This window comes from Odontesthes bonariensis, chromosome 21, assembly GCF_027942865.1.
Source record: "Odontesthes bonariensis isolate fOdoBon6 chromosome 21, fOdoBon6.hap1, whole genome shotgun sequence".
NCBI lineage: Eukaryota > Metazoa > Chordata > Actinopteri > Atheriniformes > Atherinopsidae > Odontesthes > Odontesthes bonariensis.
This window is the reverse complement of record NC_134526.1, coordinates 25,201,519-25,219,894: the sequence shown is the minus strand read 5'-3', so window position 1 is coordinate 25,219,894 and position 18,376 is coordinate 25,201,519. Positions and strand designations below refer to the sequence as shown.

General features: G+C 40.2%; 1 protein-coding gene across 1 annotated transcript; it reads right to left on the bottom strand.

Annotated features, from left to right (window-relative positions):
* Positions 1-130: 130 nt before the first annotated feature.
* On the bottom strand, positions 131-3,860 carry LOC142371585 (uncharacterized). The gene is made up of 6 exons (XM_075454277.1): positions 3,711-3,860; positions 2,625-2,902; positions 2,254-2,420; positions 787-936; positions 536-701; positions 131-443 (listed from the first exon to the last, which is right to left on the bottom strand). The coding sequence occupies exons 2-6, from the start codon at positions 2,878-2,880 to the stop codon at positions 229-231; spliced, it is 954 nt and encodes a 317-aa protein (XP_075310392.1). The 5' UTR covers positions 2,881-2,902; positions 3,711-3,860; the 3' UTR covers positions 131-228.
* Positions 3,861-18,376: the final 14,516 nt, after the last annotated feature.

Below are 18,376 nucleotides of genomic sequence, written 5' to 3'. Positions count from 1 at the left end.
CTGCCACCCTGCACATCCTGAAATGATCTCATCAACATTTCTAGAGGAGTTTGTGTTGTTGAGTCTCTTTATGTAAATTATTCCATCAAAAAGTTAACGACCACAAAACCACATCAAGCCAGTCCAGCTTTATTCATGTAAACCTTCCATTTTTAAGCAATCACATGTATTTACACTTTTACATCTCTGGATGTTTTAAAGTTATGCACAAACGACGCGTCACCCTGTTTAAACATCTGGACTTTGAGTGGTTTGAGTGAACAAGTCTCCATAACCACACTGTGCCTCTTGGTGGCGCTGTAGGTCCACCCTGCGCTGGAAGCTGTGCTGACAGCGGGGGCAGCTGAACGGCCGGTAACTGCTGTGTTTTCGGCTGTGGGTGATGAGGTTGGAGCTCTGGCTGAATCCTTTACCGCACACCTTGCAGACGTGTGGTTTCTCACCTGAGCAGGGACCAGAGGCAGAAAAGGACTGAAAGCGTCAGACTGAGAGTTTGTGCTTTTTAAGAGAAACATTTACTGCTGCCTACACTCACCTGTGTGTATGAATGTGTGTTTCTTCATATCTGACTTCTGGTGAAACCTTTTGCCACAGTACTGGCAGGGGTAGGGTCGTGTGTCGGAGTGGATGAGCAGGTGGGTGGACAGGGTGGACGAGCGCTTGAACACCTTTCCACACACCTTGCAGCCAAAGCTGCGCTCCTGGAAACAAACAGACAATACTTATAATGCTGAGTTTTCCCCTGGAAACGCACCAGCAACTGCTGAGAATAAAATGTTCTTTTACTTTTGCTCTTCCATAGCTGCCAACCGATCTGAAGCCGAAGGCCATGTGGGACACGTCTGTAGCTGTTAGTGATCTTGTAAATGGTAAAGAGGCGCTGCTGCAGATGTGATCCTGCAGACTGCCTCCTGACATTAGGACATCTGAAACAGACTGAATGCAGAGAAGGAATATGATTAGGGTGAGTTATATTCATGCTTCAGGATAGTTCGCCTCTTTTGACATGAATCTGTATGACATCCCATATTAGCAATATCATTTATGAACATTGACTTACCCCCCGCTGCGTCCTGTGAGCCGAGTTCCGGCCTCGTTTTGGCGTTGACGAAGGTAGTCCGGCTAGTTGGCTGGGGCCACAAAAATAAAGCGTTTTGCTTCTCAAAACAATGATACGAAGGGAGAGAGAAAATAGCGCCAAGCGATGTGAGTTCTGACTTTTTCTGTTGAACGATTTTGTGATGCAAATGTATTACTCTTTTGAATGCATATTGTTTTGAGAATTTCTTTATTTTTCTTTATTTTCTTTATTTTTGTGGCCCCAGCCAACTAGCCGGAATACCTTCGTCAACGCCAAAACGAGGCCGGAACTCGGCTGACAGGACGCAGTAGGAGGTAAGTCAAATTTAATAAATGATATTGCTAATATAGGATGTCATACAGCTTCATGTCAAAAGAGGCGAACTATCCCTTTAAGGGGGGAAAAAAAAATATTCCAAATACTTGTGGATTTCTCTTTAAATCCTGAAAAAGAAATCAGTAAATTGATATTTTGTTCTTAATGCTAAGAGTACAAAAATCTTTTTAAATTGCTTTTTTTTCCTTCCAATTTTTGAAGTGATAATAAAATGTATTTTGAGTGTGTAGCTTTGATAGTTGCTCAAACCAATTCGCCCTTACAAAAAGGGTGTATCTTACAACTTGTGGCACACGGTTTCTTAAGTTTTTGTTTTTCTTGCTTTTAATCAAAGGCGACAAAGAGGAACTGGGCTCTGGTAGTACAAGTGTATCACTCTTCCTGTGTGAAGTGTGAATAACAAAACATTTAAGCATCATTTTGTATAAATCACCATTAACAAAACTAGTTATTGTCACCTTGTATAGTTACAAGGTAATTGGTAACCTGAAGCTGAAAACCGAAACGCTGCCCATTTTCTTAAAGAGCATCGTGAATAAGGATGAAGGTGTTATAGGGCAGAGCCGGGAGAAATATTTCCCCTGTTTTCAGTCTTTTAAAACAACAGCCTCAGACTCAGCACGCATAAATGAGGGAGGTGTCACTCTTCTCATCCAAATCGCTGGTAGAAAGCAACATATTTACTAAAGTTTTATTAATACAACAAAGGCAGACTTTTTTGTTTTGTTTTGCCCCTGAAATCTCCTCACAATTCCTGTCATTGTAACAGGTGATGAGGACAGAGGACGAAGAGGTTTGCATTGATTTTTTTTTCACGCCGTCGAGACGCCTCTTACCTTCTCGCAGAGTGGACACTCTCTGACAGGGGATTTGAGGTCAGTGTGTGACGTGTGGTTGAGCAACATGAAGACCAGTCTCTCCAGTTGTTGCTCCCTGTTAGATGCTTGTCTGTCCAATGACCATGGGGAGACGAGCAATGGAGAGTCTCCTTTCGCCAGGGGGGCTTTTGTTAGAAAATGAAAGGAGGAGAGGAGTCTCTTTAGAACCATCTTTAGATCATTTTTAGCATGCTTTGCTTCAGCTTTTGTTTCTCTGAGTCTACAAACCCTGAAAATTAGGTTGAGCTCTATAATCAGTGAACTCGGCAACATTAAGAACAACATTTCTACTGTGTTAAAGTGACCACAAAATAGAAAGTGTTTCATACCTGAAGGCCAGAGCTCATCTGTGGGGGCACTGCGAGAGTCTTCCATTCTACCTCTTGCTGAGTGGGTGTTAGTCAAAAGATCTCTGACCCCGAGCGTCGGGGACAAAGGCTGCACAGCTCCTTCTGGGGGCCTGCTGTCAAGCCCCATCTCAGGCTCCTTAGCATCTGTACGAGGTTGGAATTGTTGTCTGTAGTAGTCCTTAGGTGGGCTGAGAAGATGAGCCCTTTTAGACCTGACGAGGAATGAGCGCGGCATGGCGGATGGGTGACCGGGGGAGCTGATGGGAGGCAAAAACGCTGCACTGTAAATCTGCAGGAGCCTGAAAAGTCAACTCTTTCATGTCACTTTTAGAGCCTCGCGCGCTCAGATGTCGCACACCTGTTGGTGCGTCTTCAGTTACAATGCCAAGGCTTGAGGTTTCCTTCACAAAGACAGCCTGACACCTGCATAAAAAAGTTTGAGGGTTTTCTCTGAGGATAACCCCTCCTGTGGTGTCAGACAGCATCTAAACTGACTCCGGCTGAGCTTTTTTACGCTTCTATTTGAAGGTACACGCGTTAGATTTAGATATTTGCAACAACAATTAAAAAGAAATTGTGATTTAGAATTTAACTATAAGATTTCCATATTTGCACAGATAAACTCATTGATACATTGTATACGTACGCAGTTGCTTTACTTATTAACTACAATTACAATTTAGAAATAATACCTACGTAGAAACTGGCTTAATGTTCGCAGAATAACCAGAATATGGTTTTGAGTAAGAAAGAGGAAAAGAAAACTAAAGGATACAACTCTATGCAACTGTAGTGCAGATTGGGAAACTACATCCCGTGTCTTTGCTTTAAAACTCTTACAGAGATTTAGCGTAAGCCACTGTTCTACACATTAAGTTCACTTTCTCATCTGGTAATTCTGCAGAATTTCATTCTGACATTCAGACTCAGACATCTTCTAAAAGGTTTGAGAACACCAGAGGAACCGCTGAGCTGATGTGAAAAAAAGATGTATCAACTTAACGTGTTTAAATACAAAATATGATACGGCACCAAGCAGACTTCAGAGAAACTTGCAGGTCTTACCTCTGTATCGCGCAGCTGAATGTCGACTGTTTCTTGATCCCTCATCGCAGGCAACATCCTCATTTCTCTTTCTCACACCCATCAACTGATGACAAGACACAGAGAGATTTGATTTGATTCTGGTATACTGCTGAGAATTGTTTCATCAGTGGCACGAGCGGCCGACTGCCTAAAGAGTTCACAGAGTTATGCCATGTGCTGTGAAAATAATTCAGAAACCATAAGCATTTTTTGCAGGGTTTCACTTCTGTTGCTACCCTTCTCTTGTCAAGCCAAATCTACCAAAAAAAACCTTCTGCAAATGTTTGGATGACTGTAAGAATAAAGTTGTCACGATACCAAAGTGTGGACAAACCTTTCTTTAATGTGGGAAACTGGATTCACGCCGCATTGACTGTTAATGTGGGTGGACTCGTGAAGAAAGTGAGTATTTGTTTGGAAAGTTTGAATATGTCATTGTTCTCATGTGAAAGTGTAAACCTTTACTCTTCAGCTGGATTATATTTAGATGTGTAAAACATAATCCTTTGTGGAAATACCCCTCTTCTTTTCACTGCCATGCATATGTAATCCCCCCCCCATGAGTCATTTTTCAGATTTGGGCTGTTCAGTTATATTCAATAACGTCATTGTACAGATGATCTAATCTAAGATATCCCCTTGATTTAAAAGAACTTTTCCGTGAAAATATTACATTGTAAATTAATTTACTGAAACCACTGACCTTTTAAACCTTTTAAAAAACATATTTACACTTACTTTTGACTCTTGGGCTGCTTTCTGGGTTGGTCCTTCATAAGAATGATGTATGGTAAGTGGACTGTACTTGCTTTTCGAGTCTTGCTGAGCTTTACACTAAACGCCACATTCACATCACAGACACCGAAGGAGGCATCAGTAGTGTGGGGTTCAGTATTTTACCCAAGGACGCTTCAACGTGTGAATACATTCTTTATTGTTTAGATTTTTTGTTTGTTTTCTTTCTTTTTTTTTAATAGTGTTTTTGTGAACGTAGGTTTTCTCTTCCCTTTTTTTTTTTTTTTTTTGCATAAATCAAGAGTGCTTTTCCAGATTAGAGAAGAGAGAACAATCAGACAGATCAGGCGGCTGTACACATGCTTTCCTTTAAAGACAACAACAATGATAATAAGAGCAGTGCTAACAGAGCTCAAATATAAAGATGTGAACTCAAAAAACAGCAGAAACAGCGTGAACCATGTGTAACTGAACCATGTTTATAGTAAGAAAATACGAGAGCTAAGGTCATGATTAAATTAAATATGTTCCTCAACACAGAATTGCAAGAATGGGGCGGTTGGTGGCGTAATAGGTTAAGCAGCCGCCCCATGTACATAGGCTACAGTCCTCACTGCAGCGGGCCCTGGTTCAAATCCCACACTGGGCGGCCCTTTGCTGCATGTCTTCCCCCTCTCTCTGCTTCCTGTCTCTCTCCAACTGTCCTATCATTAAAGGCATAAAAAGCCCCCAAAAATATTTTTAAAAAAAGAATTGTGAGGATTTTGAACATCCTCTGTCTACAGCACATATTATCATAATAATATCCAGCGCAAAGGACACAGCTGAAAATCAGTATTAGATATCCGTGATCTTTGGGCTCTCCGGTGAGACTGCATTAAGAATAGAAATGATTCCGTCGTGGAAATCCCTTCAGGAACACTTCCTGAAATCACTGTCTGTGCACACAGGTGCCGTCCACAAATGGTTAGAGCTCTAACACGCAAAGAAGCAACCAGATGTGTGCGTGAGCCAGAAACGTTGCGGTCTTCTCTGGGACAAAGCTCATTTAAAATGGACTGAGGCAAAGTGGAAAATGTGGAAAATCTTCTTGGAAAATCTTCTTGGAAAATCTTCTTGGAAAATCGTGGTCGCTGCCTCCTCCAGACTAAAGAGGAGAGGAACCATGCGGCTTGTTATCGAAAGCCTGCATCTCTGATGGTGCGGGGGTGTATCAGCGCCCATGGAGCTGGCAACGCACACACTTAAAGAGAGTCAGTTCTACCTAAAGCAGTAAAAAAAAAAGCCCTGCCCAAAAGCAAACACTTGCAGAATCTGCAATGCCATGCTGAAACAGCTAGCTGTTATCAGTTTCTTGCTTTCCTACTTTGCAATAGATGGAAGTCATTACAGTACTCTGAGTGAGGGTTGATCCAACTGACTCACCAACCCCCACACTGGTAAAGAACATGAAAAGGCATTTGACATTTGATTCAACCCTAGAGATGCTTAGAACTGCTGATGATCGAGTAATCAACTGCATTTGATTAGCAGCACCTGGCTGCTACATCTGAGGTTGTATTTACCTCATTTTACAATCTGGTAAGCGTCACAATATATATATATTTTTTTTTGACGATGTCCTCTTACGCAAAACTTTAGAATAGAAAAAGGGTGCACTTTCTTTTTTAATGACTCTGCATCTTCAGCGAACATATTTAGATGTTGGCTAAGCCTGATACATTTTATTCCGTGCAGATATCACCCCTGAAAATCAAGTATTTCTCTATAAAGTCACCCCTTTTGGGGGGGTTTAAAACATTGAAGCAGGAGGGCCACAAAAGAAGTTTTTTTTAAAAAAATCTCAAAATAACAATCTGCATTTGTTTCATGTTGAAAATAAACATGAAGGCTTTCCAACAAGCACAAAGTACTTCCTGGTACTCCCTGGGAACTCAGATAAAATCACCCTAAAAGAAAATCTTCCGACTTTCTGGACTTTTTTTTTTTTTATTTATCTCTGAAGGTCAGAAGATGGAATTTTTTTCTATTATTGAATAATTATCTGACCAACAGTGTGTGGCCAATTTTCTTCCATATTTTTTCTTCCTTCCTTCAGTTGTTTTTTTTTTTTTTTAAACTTGCCCAACCCGTCTTTTCCTGTTGCACTTCCTGGATCAACTGCTCCATTTTTTTTAAAGATGTCTTCCATCAAATCATTATTCACTCCTTCAATTTTTCATATTTTCTTGTTCTTTTCGTTCTTTCACTTTGTGTTTGATGTGTCCAGGACACTCTCGCAAGAGATCTTTAATCTCAATGACATTTTTGGGACAATAATAACAAAATTTCTTCAAACTGTTTCTTTTCCTCCTCCAGTGTATTTATGTTGTCCTCCATTTCCTTTTTACATGCATGTCTGGGTCTTTATTCTTTCCATTTGTGTTTCTTTGTTATCTCGTTTTAGTTTCTTTTCATGCTCCCGATGTTTCTTTACTCTTAGCACTCCTACCTCCTGTCAAAATTGTTCTTCATCTCATGTAGTTCTTTTCTGTTCTCATCAAAATATCTCTCCAATCGCCTCAGGTTTTTCTTTTGTTCTTCCAAATTTTGCCTTTTCTGCTCCAGGTTTTTATCACTCTCCACCTAATTTTTTAGCTTTAATGTGTCATGTTCCCTGAAAGATCCACACTGATTTACGTGATAATCACCCCAGTCAGCAAATGTCTCCCTCTCCATTAGAGAGACTTTCTCCTCCCTTGTGCGACATGGTCATAACAGGACTTAAATGTTTGAAATTTTGATGCACTTTGGTGCACCTGCCTGAAGCACCTTCTATTTTTTTTATCCTTCAACTTTTTTGTGGCACTCTTACACTGTTTTGCGTAAGTGACATCCCTACTTGTTGAAGCATCCATGTCCCATCAGACTGTATCAGACTGATTACAGCATGAGAAAGAGGCCTGCCTGACCCTAAGTTAAGTGGGCATGAGGTGTGGACATTTGAAGCTAATTAAAAAACCATAGTCAATCTTTCCACATGGTTTCCCCACCACCGTTTGGACCATTAACTGTACGTAAACGTATGAGATTATCAAGGCACATACCGATCGATTTCAAACTGCATCGTTTTCCTTTTCTATTTCAATACTATCTGACTCATGTGGCCCGGTTCTCCCTATAGCCAGTCTGACTTTGTTCAATTCTAAAAAACAAATGAAAGTCAGGATGTAAGAGCCTCAAACACCTTAAGGAAAGTTGATAGTTGTATTCTAAAGGGATACTAACCAGAATATTACTTAAAAAAGTAAACGTTCCCTTTCAATCATGTCTTCTGACTCACTAGAAGTGTGTGGCGGTGTATCTCTCTAAAGAGACAGCTCCTTCTCTTTGTAGTTCCCTTTTTTTCCCTCTTCCTCTGTACGGTGTTGTGGAGGTTCACCTCCCAGCAAGTGTGTTCCTGGTTCGAATCCCGGCTGGGGCTTTTATGTGTGGAGTTTGCATGTTCTCCCCCGTGTTGGTTTCCTCCGGGTCCTCCGGCTACCTTCCACCGCCCAAAATGAATGCATGTCAGGTTGATTGGCCACTCTAAATTGACCCCAGGAGTGAGTGTGAGCATGGTTGTGTGTCTCGTTTGCATAAGAAGTGTTATTACAAACAGCCAACATTTACATAGTCTAGTCCACTCTATACTTGCCAGTTGCAGTCCATTGTTCAAATGGCTGTGGTATCTAATCTAGCACTTAAAATCAGTATATGCAGAGAGCATAGGTTTTAAGTTAACATTGTCAAAACTACATGGTCAGTCATATCCTGATGCTTAGCCAGAGTTTAGCCATATGTCTGGTTAGAGTAACTTTGTACCAGAATTGAACCATATGTAGTTGTATGAGGAGAGGTAGCTATTTCTAGTTTCTATTCCAAGTCCACTCAGAAAAACTACCAATGATTCCATAGTTAATACACTTTTTCAATTTCATACAAATGACATGAAAGATGACAGCGCACAGTTCTGACTGTAAATGTAACAATGAAAAAAGATTGTTATGCCACATTAATAGTTATGATGGAAGACAAATCAACTAAACCACAAACTCAAATCAAATTTTTAAATATTTTATATATCCAGTCAAATAATTTTTTTTTAATACGTATCTGGCGAAAGATATCGAGAAACAAAGCCCAAATCTGGCCTCAGATTAAATAAAATCTTCTATGCACTGAAACAAACGCTTTTCTCAGTGTGGCTACATTTTTGGAGACATCTTATTTCACTCCTGATGTGAGAAGCGTAAAGCGTAGCTCAGCTCCTTTATGTTCAAGAAGACAGGCATGTCAGAGCACTGTGGTTGATGTGGTGGGGGACTTGGAAACTTCTCCCAGGGGCTGTTGAAGACAGCAGACGAGTGGAGTGCAGGGAACTGAGACGGGTGGGTTAGGTGGGTTTGTGCCTCATTTTTTTTCTAGGGGGGGGTAGGGGCTTCTTGTTCCCCCCAAAGGTGGCTGAAAACTGCCTTTCTAGGAATCTGAAACCTGAGGTGAGAACAGGAAAGAAAGAAGTGTGAATGTAATCAAAAGCAAATTTTGCTTCTGCTGTAACTAAGTCTTTAAATGTTGCTATAGTTTGGCAAATACAACTTGTTGGAGTTCAGTAGAATGAGTTAGATGAGGCAATGAAAAAAGAAACTGTGACTAAATGGTTTACTTACAGCTTTCCTATTTATAACTGGTGATATAAATGATCAAAGAATGTAAGGCATTGTAGTGGGCTGTCTCTGATTTGGTTGACCTCGAGGTCAACCAACGCAACGGGACAAAAAGAAGCAGAATAGTCTACTGAATCCTTTTTCTGAACTGTGGATATACTGCATACAGATAAATGCAGCACTCATAGCAACACGACGAGGAGCCTCATCTGCTATCTCAATGTGTTGTAAAGGAAAGACAGCGATTTCCACAGCATTTTTGCATGACATGCTTCCTCGTGTGCACTCTACATGGCCGTTCCCCCACACGCTTTTCATTTGTCAAAAGATCCCCTCTTAAGCAAACCAGTGATGGCATTTAACAAAGCCCAGCAAGGAAATAATAACGCATAGTTAAAAATTGCAATGGGAAAGCTCTCATTGACCAATTGTTGCTCAATTCCCCAGTTCCTCTTAGTTCAATAGAAAATTTCAGCTTCTTTAAGCCATTTATTTTTTATTTTTCCAAGACTTGAAAGCTAGCAGCGGTTAGCAGCTGCTAACAATCTGTAAAGAATTAAGCAACTAGTCAGGATGATGTAAATAATGGACTTTATTCATAAGAAGTGATCAAGGATAAAAGTATTTTGTTTTGTCATGTACCCCATTCTGCTTATTGGACTGAGGCCCAAGGTTTGCCCACCTTGGACAGCTTGTCAGTCAATCACAGAGCCAATACAGAAACAAAAGATACAAATGAATAATTAATGTTGAGGAAATATGAATGAATAAATCGAAAATAGAAATCTGTTGACAAATGCGAACTTGCAGGAACAAATATAATTACAATATTATAGTCTCAATATGGTTGAGGATTTCTATTCATCGCGCAGTTTGTAAACTGCACTATTGGAATGTAACACAAATTACGTGTGAAAAATAAAAAGTAATGGCACAGCTTGGTGACGTACACAGATAAGTGCAATTACATCCCCATCGCTGTGGTATTTTTTTTATGCTTCTGGTAAATATCTGGTGACGCAGGATCAATGACATCACTACATCGTATGAATTGATTTCAATGATCACAGCCAGAAAAGCATCGCACGATCTGGCTGCGTCAAGGTCCCACCGCAGTCTAGCTGCTGTGGCTGTAGGCTTACAGTGGTTTCAGGCTTGGGACTTGACAAATGAAGTGCAATGCCACTTTCTCACGGCCAACTCTTACATCTCCAGTTTACCCCCACCCACCCATTTTACACTCATCTCCTCACAACTTCTCTCCTTGGCTGGAAAAAGAGCAAAGGTTACAGTCAGGGCAAGGCTTTCTATTCCTTTTAAGGCACGAGAGAGGAAATCCAAAAAGTCGAAGAACTCGATGACATTTTGATGTTGGTAGTTTTTAGATGTGCTTCACAAGAGTAAATTAGATATAAAAAGGATGACACAAAAGACAAAAACTGCTTTGTTGTGTAAGGTGTGTAAATATAATATCTATATGTGCAGTGGCCATGGGAACCATCGACTCTGTGCCATCTCATAATATCATGACAGATTACAGCCGTGCACAAAAACAAAGCCACAATGCTCTCAAGTAGGCTTGTGCCACCCACTGAACAGGAAGCAAATATCTTGCTGAGGTATTTTTCTTTCGATTTCAAAGCTTATCACATCCTCCCACTCTTTTCAATCAATTGCTGTGAGATTGAAAACGTCTCAGATTCAGATTAAAACCAAATTCTGTTTTTTCCATCACAAGAAATTACTGAGACTGCAAAAGACTGCAGACACATAAAGTGCCCTGACTGTTGTGTCTTCAAAAACATTCCTATTGCAAATCTACAGTGAAGATGATGTGATGGCTCTCATATTCCATCAGCTAGAGCATCCCCCAGTCCCACACATGCAACCTTCTGAGATTTGAATCACTCTGACTTTGATCCAGGGTTACAGAAAGGTGAGAGGGTGTGAGAACTCTGAAATGGCATGGAACTCATGACAGCTGCTGCCTATATATCTTCCAGTATAGTTGACCACAGTCTGCTTTATTTACAAGGTATTGAATAAACTACCACGAACCCAGCAGCCTCTCCCTTCTTCCTGAAAGATGGTGCACGTTGTAGGCCTGAAATATGATCAGTAAATCAGACATGTCAGTGAGTTAGCATCCATGGCCAGCATCCTTGAACAAAACTCTTATCTGCTCGTCAGCAATAAAAACAACTAAACCAAAAAAATAAAAAATGAACTTTTCTAAAGCATTTGAAAAGAAGCCCGTTGAACGTTGGAAGCGAAACGCGGTGTTCTCACTGAAACGTGAACAGCTGTATGGTCCAGCATATTTGGATTTGGTCTAAACCTGGCCAGGACTACCGCAGTGAATTCCCAGTCATAGCATAGTCCTGACTGTGAAGCAGGAGGTGGATGATATAAGACCCTAATGCCAGTGGCTCGAATCAAAGTACTGGCTAAAAGGACGACTCTGCCTCCAAATATTTTTGCATGATAGTAATCCAAAGCAGACTGCCATATTTGCTTCAGATTGTACACTAAGGGAGGGGGGGGGAAGAGAAATCCAGAAAGAGAATACATCTAAATTAATATAATGACTTACTCTAATTGTAGTACTCATATTAATGTCACATTAGACAGCAACATTGTGTCCAATACAAATCTATAGACACGCTAGCAGCTCTGTGAGGCTATGCTAACCTTAAGTAGACTTAAAGGGACACTGTGTAATTTCTTTCCCCATCTAGTGGTGCAATTTCATTTTGCAAAGTCGAATGAATTTGCTCTGCGTTTTCAAATGTGCGTTGCAACTTGTTGAACTACGGCAGGCGGTATGTGTCAAGATTCTCTTTTTCGCTTTTTTGGCGACGAAGATCCCTTCTCCTGTGGCGTGGCATAACTATGGTCTTCCATTGCGAACAAAAGTGCAGGCCGTTGAGAATGTCTAATGGCGTAGACTGGCTCTGTTTATACCTGCGTGCAAATGTGACGTCAAAATGACGTCATTTCCGCTTGCAGGCCTGGCGTTGGGGAAAACGCGATTCGAAGTGCTTTATGTCCCTCTCGGCACTTCGTCGGTTTTCATAGACCGGAAGGACATGGCAGCCTCCATAGAGCTTGCCCGCTCTATGTAGATACAGACAAGTTATTCTTCACTCAGGAGGATAAGTGAGATTGTTGACAGAGATCATTTTACACCAATGAGGACTAATTTATGAATGAATATGTTAATTTGAGATAATAAATGACTTAATATATTACACAGTGTCCCTTTAAAACAAAATGCTACCATCAACATGCAAACACAACTGCAAAGATAAAGGGAGATTTTCAGTTGTATTATCGTCATAAAGCTCACTGTCATAGGCAGAATAAAAATCTGTTAATAGCACTAGCTCAGGTGGACAGTTGCTTTTCATTTTAGAAGTTTTCATTAGTGTGAAATCTGTCTCTCACATGGACAGAAGAGAAAAGAAAAAGATAAATCAACATTCAGGATATATGTTTCTTTGTTACATGAGCTTTTAATTCTGTTGCTAGCCATCACAACAGTGGGAAAAATGATTGCTGAGCAATTCCAAGAGTTTAAGAAAGTTTGCCCGGGTTAGTAAAAGAAATTCTTCATTTCAGTTTTTAAAAGTTCATGCTAAATGTTACAAATGATCATAAACACGAGAGGTGGCAACATGGCAGGCGTGCTTGCTTCTGATTAAAGCCATTTGCAGTAATGTGCAAGGTCTGCTGTAAACTTGTGATGTTTCCTCATGACATGGACTTCGATTCCTGTCACATAACGTGACCCCACCCAATATATTTCTGTCTATGGGCACACATCGATTGTGCTATAGTGCGTATATATTGCAGATGAAAAAGTGTGAAGCCACAAGCCTTTTCAGAGCACGACTTTGAAACCGAGGGTGTTGGTAGGATATCGTCCACTTGTAATGTTCATCTCACCACACCACAGCCTTTCTATCTTATTTTAAGGTCACGTTTCCCAGAAAGAGATAAAAGAAAAAAAGAAAAACCTTCCTTTTACTGTGAGAAAATGTAACGTTAACAGTATGAACACATTTAACAAGAAGAAAAGAAAATATCTTTGAACACCATTAGGGAAATTTCATAAAGATTTAGTTGATGTCTTCCAAGCACTTGTCTTATCTTGTTAACCAGGTTTACTGGTGTTAGCTGGGCCCATTTATTTAAAAGGAATAGACTTACATCCTAAAAAAATACATTAACTTTCAAGTAAAAAGATAAGGTACTACCATTTCTGTGCTATTTATATAGAGTCTGAACCAGTAGAAATAGCTATGTTGAGCATGAAGCCAAGGTCTCATCAGGAAATATTTTCAACGCGTAATTTCCCTTAAAGATACAACTCAAATTGTACTTGTTAGTATATATAAATAGACAAAAGGGACAAGGTGTATAAATCACTAATGTTTATAGTGATGAGTATTAGCATATTTTCAGTCAAGCTTCCTGTCATGTGGCTCTTCTCAGAATAGAAATAGGATCAATTTCATCTGGATCTGTAACAAGACGTACCGATAAATTTGTCAGTAACGTGTATTCATCAATTTGTTGCACTGCCCCTCAAAGCACCACAAAATGAATTGTTATGCAGGTAAAACATTAATTTCACTGGCTCTGAAAAACCCCATGTCCCTCCATTGGCTTTTGCTTTGAAATGTTATTTTATGTTCAACTTCAATCTAAAAAGAAAATAGGACTTTTGACAGTTGGCTAAAGGCCTATACATACTCCGGGAGAACAGAGAGATTTGTTGACTGCCCAGGAGTTCTGCACTTGAGTTTTCATGAAGTATGAAAAGAGTATGTATAGGCCTTAAGACAGGCAATTAACCACTACACTGTGCTAACCTTGAGAACGAATATCTTTCTTGTCAAATCCAGAAAATTCTCAACCTTTCATGAATGACATATGTTTGAAATTTCTTTTCTTTTCTTCATTTGTATATTTACTGTGACAGTATTTTGTAGATAGGCTACATTGGGTTTTAAGTGCTTATCTGCAAATGTTAGCGTGCTAACACGCTAAACCAAGACGGTGCATTCAGAGGGCAATATTGTGTTAGCCATTTACAAGACCTCAATAAACTGTTTCAATAGACATTATTTTGGATTGTTGTAAATTTTTGTTGCGTCGAAAATCAAACATTTTGGAGATGTAACAAAAAAATTGTGGTCAGTGTAAAAATTGTGTTTGTGTGTGTGTGTGTGCGTGTGTGTGTGTGTTGATTGTTGGTTTCTGCTCTGTTTTACGGTATCAGCAGAACTAAAAATGTTAACGACAAGGCCACTTTTGCATCTCCCACTTTTTACAGGAAATACAGATGCTGTAAACATGCTGTTCAAGATGAGTGACAGTTAAATCTGTCTGGGACTGTGGGTGGGACTGATTACACTTTAAAGCCTTGGTAGCTTGACTCTGCCAATTATATCAAGTTCTTACATAAATGACTAAAACAAACTAACCAAAATAAAAAAATAAAAAATAGATATGGCCAACTTGCCATGTGTATATCAGGCCATATCTATCATATCTTATATGGCCTGATATACACATATCTTTTTGCATGCATGAAGTTCAGTTAAATTCCATTAAAGAAAAATATAATTTTACTAAATTAAATTACGTCATGAAGAAAATATATATTATCCAGCATGTAGCAACTGCTGGTTTGAAGTCATTTGGACAATTATGACAATTGGCTGGACAGGTATAGGAACACTTTGATACCATTCAAATGATTTCATGAACACTTTTGTGAAATATAGGACAACAGCCTCACAACAGAGATGAATGTAGTTCACTTGAGATCACTGCAACTCTGCTCTATGATTTAATGCTGTTTATGAAATATTAAGGTGAGCAATCATTAACAGCTGGTGCCCGCTGTTGTTGATTTTAATTTGGGTCTCTTTGCTCAAGCTGCTGCCCCCGCGACCCGATCCCCGGACCAGGGGAAGATAATGGATGGATGGCAAAGAGACAGGGGAATCTTCATAATTTGTAGTTAGCTTGGTGACATGTAGCAGTAGATGGTTATGATATTTACAGAATTGTCCTTCATTCACGCATTTGCCTCCACTGCTGCAACTTACAAAACACTTTCTTTCCTCTCAAAAGCCCATGCTCCTCACTCCACAACACACACACACACACACACACACACACAACCAGCTGTGCAGAGCAGAACTCATTGTGGTTTATCGTCAGTTTTCTTCTCTGCTCAAGATTCTCAGTGGCCCAAATACAGGAATAACAGAAGACATCGCGTTCGAGCCTCCTGTGCGCACACATAGAAACACAGTTCCTCATATATATATATCTATATATATATATATATAACCTTAAAACTGTTTGGGGGGGGGGCAGACTAGTGCCTCTGCAGAAAGCCCCAATCCAGAGCAGCAAAATTTATACAACAGACAAGTTATGTGACATTTAGTCGAGTTGAGTGAGAGCTGCAACACTGGCGAGATTAAGCCTGCAGAGTCAAATGCAGCTGCGTCACCCTCAATATAGAAACTTCAGCAACCTCTTCTGGACGATCCTGTGAAGTGGCTGATTGTTTGGTTTTTTGTTTTTCTCATGAATTGATTTTCTTTTTTTTTTTACAATCTAATAGTAATGTGAAATCAAACAGAAGAATAAACGGGTGCGTTCGTTTCTTCAGTTTACCTGCATAAACCAAACTTGTCATCGAAAACTTTGGGATGCGGTGTATGATCAGAAAGTGTTTTATAGTTTACCACTTTGAGTTTGCTGTCAGGAACAGCACTCAACTCTGTAAGCTTCTCAGGAACTGGGTGCCGCCTGGACTCTTACCTTCAAAGCTGTGATGTTGTAATAGTCCATGACTTCCAAAAAGAGATTCAAATTATGATCTATGTGACCAAAGCACAGTTTTGCCTCTTTGCCTCGGTCATATCTTGATCTCTGCTTTTGTCTTTTTTTTTAGGAGGGTTCTAACTTGTGAATGCAATGCAGTCATGAAATGTGTTCACTGAATGGCTTTGAGAAGTCTTCCTCAGCTAAGACTGTGCTTTAAAATAGTTTCTGCTTTCATTGGAGCTCTGAGCGAGGACCTGCAGATGGTGACTGTTGGATCATTTCATTTATTTACCTGGTAACAACAAAATATTTGAATCTCTTATTCTTGAATCAACCGTCACAACAGCTTCAGGCAGCTTTAACAAAGAAATGCGGAGGTCCTTCGACTACAATCCAGTCCCACGTCCAGGCCTTTCCACACATGAGGCTCTGCTTCCAAAACGTGAAATAAACTTCAATTAATGTATTTTGAACTCATGGACACAAACTTTGTATTTCTATTTCCTTCTTTCACGACACCCGTTATGGCTTTCATATTATTGCATTTCATTTTCTTCTGTGCTTGCACATTTTGTCTTTGGAAAAGTAGGTGAAACTAGTCAACAGGTAAGTGAAAGTAAGGCATGAGAGTCCGTTCAAAGACAAGTTTTGATGTTCTACTAACCCAAATCAAGCAGATGTAAGGCTTAAACCTAATCAAAATGGGACTGAAAGCAGAAGAAAATTACGCCAAAAGAGTAGGTGACAGAAGAACACGTAGAAAGCATACGGCCGTGCAGATAAACTGAGATTTCCTGGCTGACGGCCATTTGTGTAACTCCTCTTGTGACAGAAGTTGTTTTCACGAGCAGGTGCGTCCTGTCAGAAGATCGCTGGCTGTTTCGTGACAGTTGTACAAATTTCTGTTAGGGCATGTTGTTACTTCCTGCCTGTCAGTCAAATATCTACATCCGGAGTCCAATGTGAACAGTCTACGGCCATGAAGTGACCCACATGCGCAGATGAAGACGCGGCATCACACGCAGAACGCTGCGTTTACGGAAGTGAATATGGATGTTACACATGCCAGCATGTGTGGATCAATTCTGAAGTTGTTATGCAATCGGAACCGACAAAATGATGAGGATTTTAATTAAGTCCAAAACCTCCCTTTTTTTCCACTGACTAGCTCCATGAAGGGTGTCCGCCATGCTTGTTTCTTCCATTTTTTACATTTGATCTGGCCGCCTCATCGTAAAAGTCAGATGAAATGCAACATAAACTCTATTACCACTAGTTGAAATGGGGACAGCGCCACCTATCATAACGGGGTATGACATGCTTTGTGCCAATGATTCGATTTATTCACCGCCAATATGCTTAGATAATTTCCCTTGCCCAAATAAGGAGCATAGTCCAACTATAGCTAAATAACCGAATTAATCTCATCATGTAGACCCACTGACAGTTGCTAGGGAGACCCAGCCTGGTAGGAAAACATTTTTGATTTTCTGCTTGGATGCAACCTTTCACCTAGAGATTCACATGTTCTCTTCCTCTCCGCAGACCATCTCAGCCCCTCAGTTATTTTATGACCTACCTGCGCTTTGGCCCGGCACCAACACATTGATTTTGTCAATAAACCTTATTCATAAGTCAGTTGAGTTGCTCTCTGATCAGGGTCCTGTCATTGAAGAAACTCTAATGGAGGGTCATTTAGAAATAAAACCTGTTTAAAAAAACCTTCACAGTAAGTGAGAATGCCAACCCAAATGTAGAATTAGGTTAAAACTGTATTTAGCTCTGAAACCCCTAAAGCCAATACTGCAGAACCCACCAAACTGATGCAGGTACCCTAACAAATCAGCACAACATGCTGTATGAGCCTAATCACTGTTGTCTAGTGGTTTCAGATAGGATGAAGAGATCCTTTATTTGTTCAATTGGAAAACTGAGAGATGGACCGAGGCATAATTCAGCTGTGGTGGCTGCAGCTTCACTGCAATAAACAGCAAAAAAAATAAATACACTTACCATTAGAAATAATTTGAAAATACAACCCAATCACACACTTACTAAGCTTAATTACTGTTAACTTTTATAAAATAAAGAAGAAAACTAATATCTGTTATCTGTCTCTGAACCAGAGGCTGGATTCAACAGACCTGGGGCATAGGAGACTGAAGCTCTGAGGGCCTTTGCACTGGAGAGTGAAGCTCTGGAGCAGCTGAAGATTTAGGCCCAAATGCGGGCTCTGATGCGGGCTTGGTTCGGAGCAAAGACTCTGATACAGGCTCAGATGGTGCAGAAGAGGCGAGAGAAGACTGCTTGGAGCCCTCTGGAGCATCTCTTTAAGGACATCATAAAAGATGTGGAACTAATTGTTGAAGA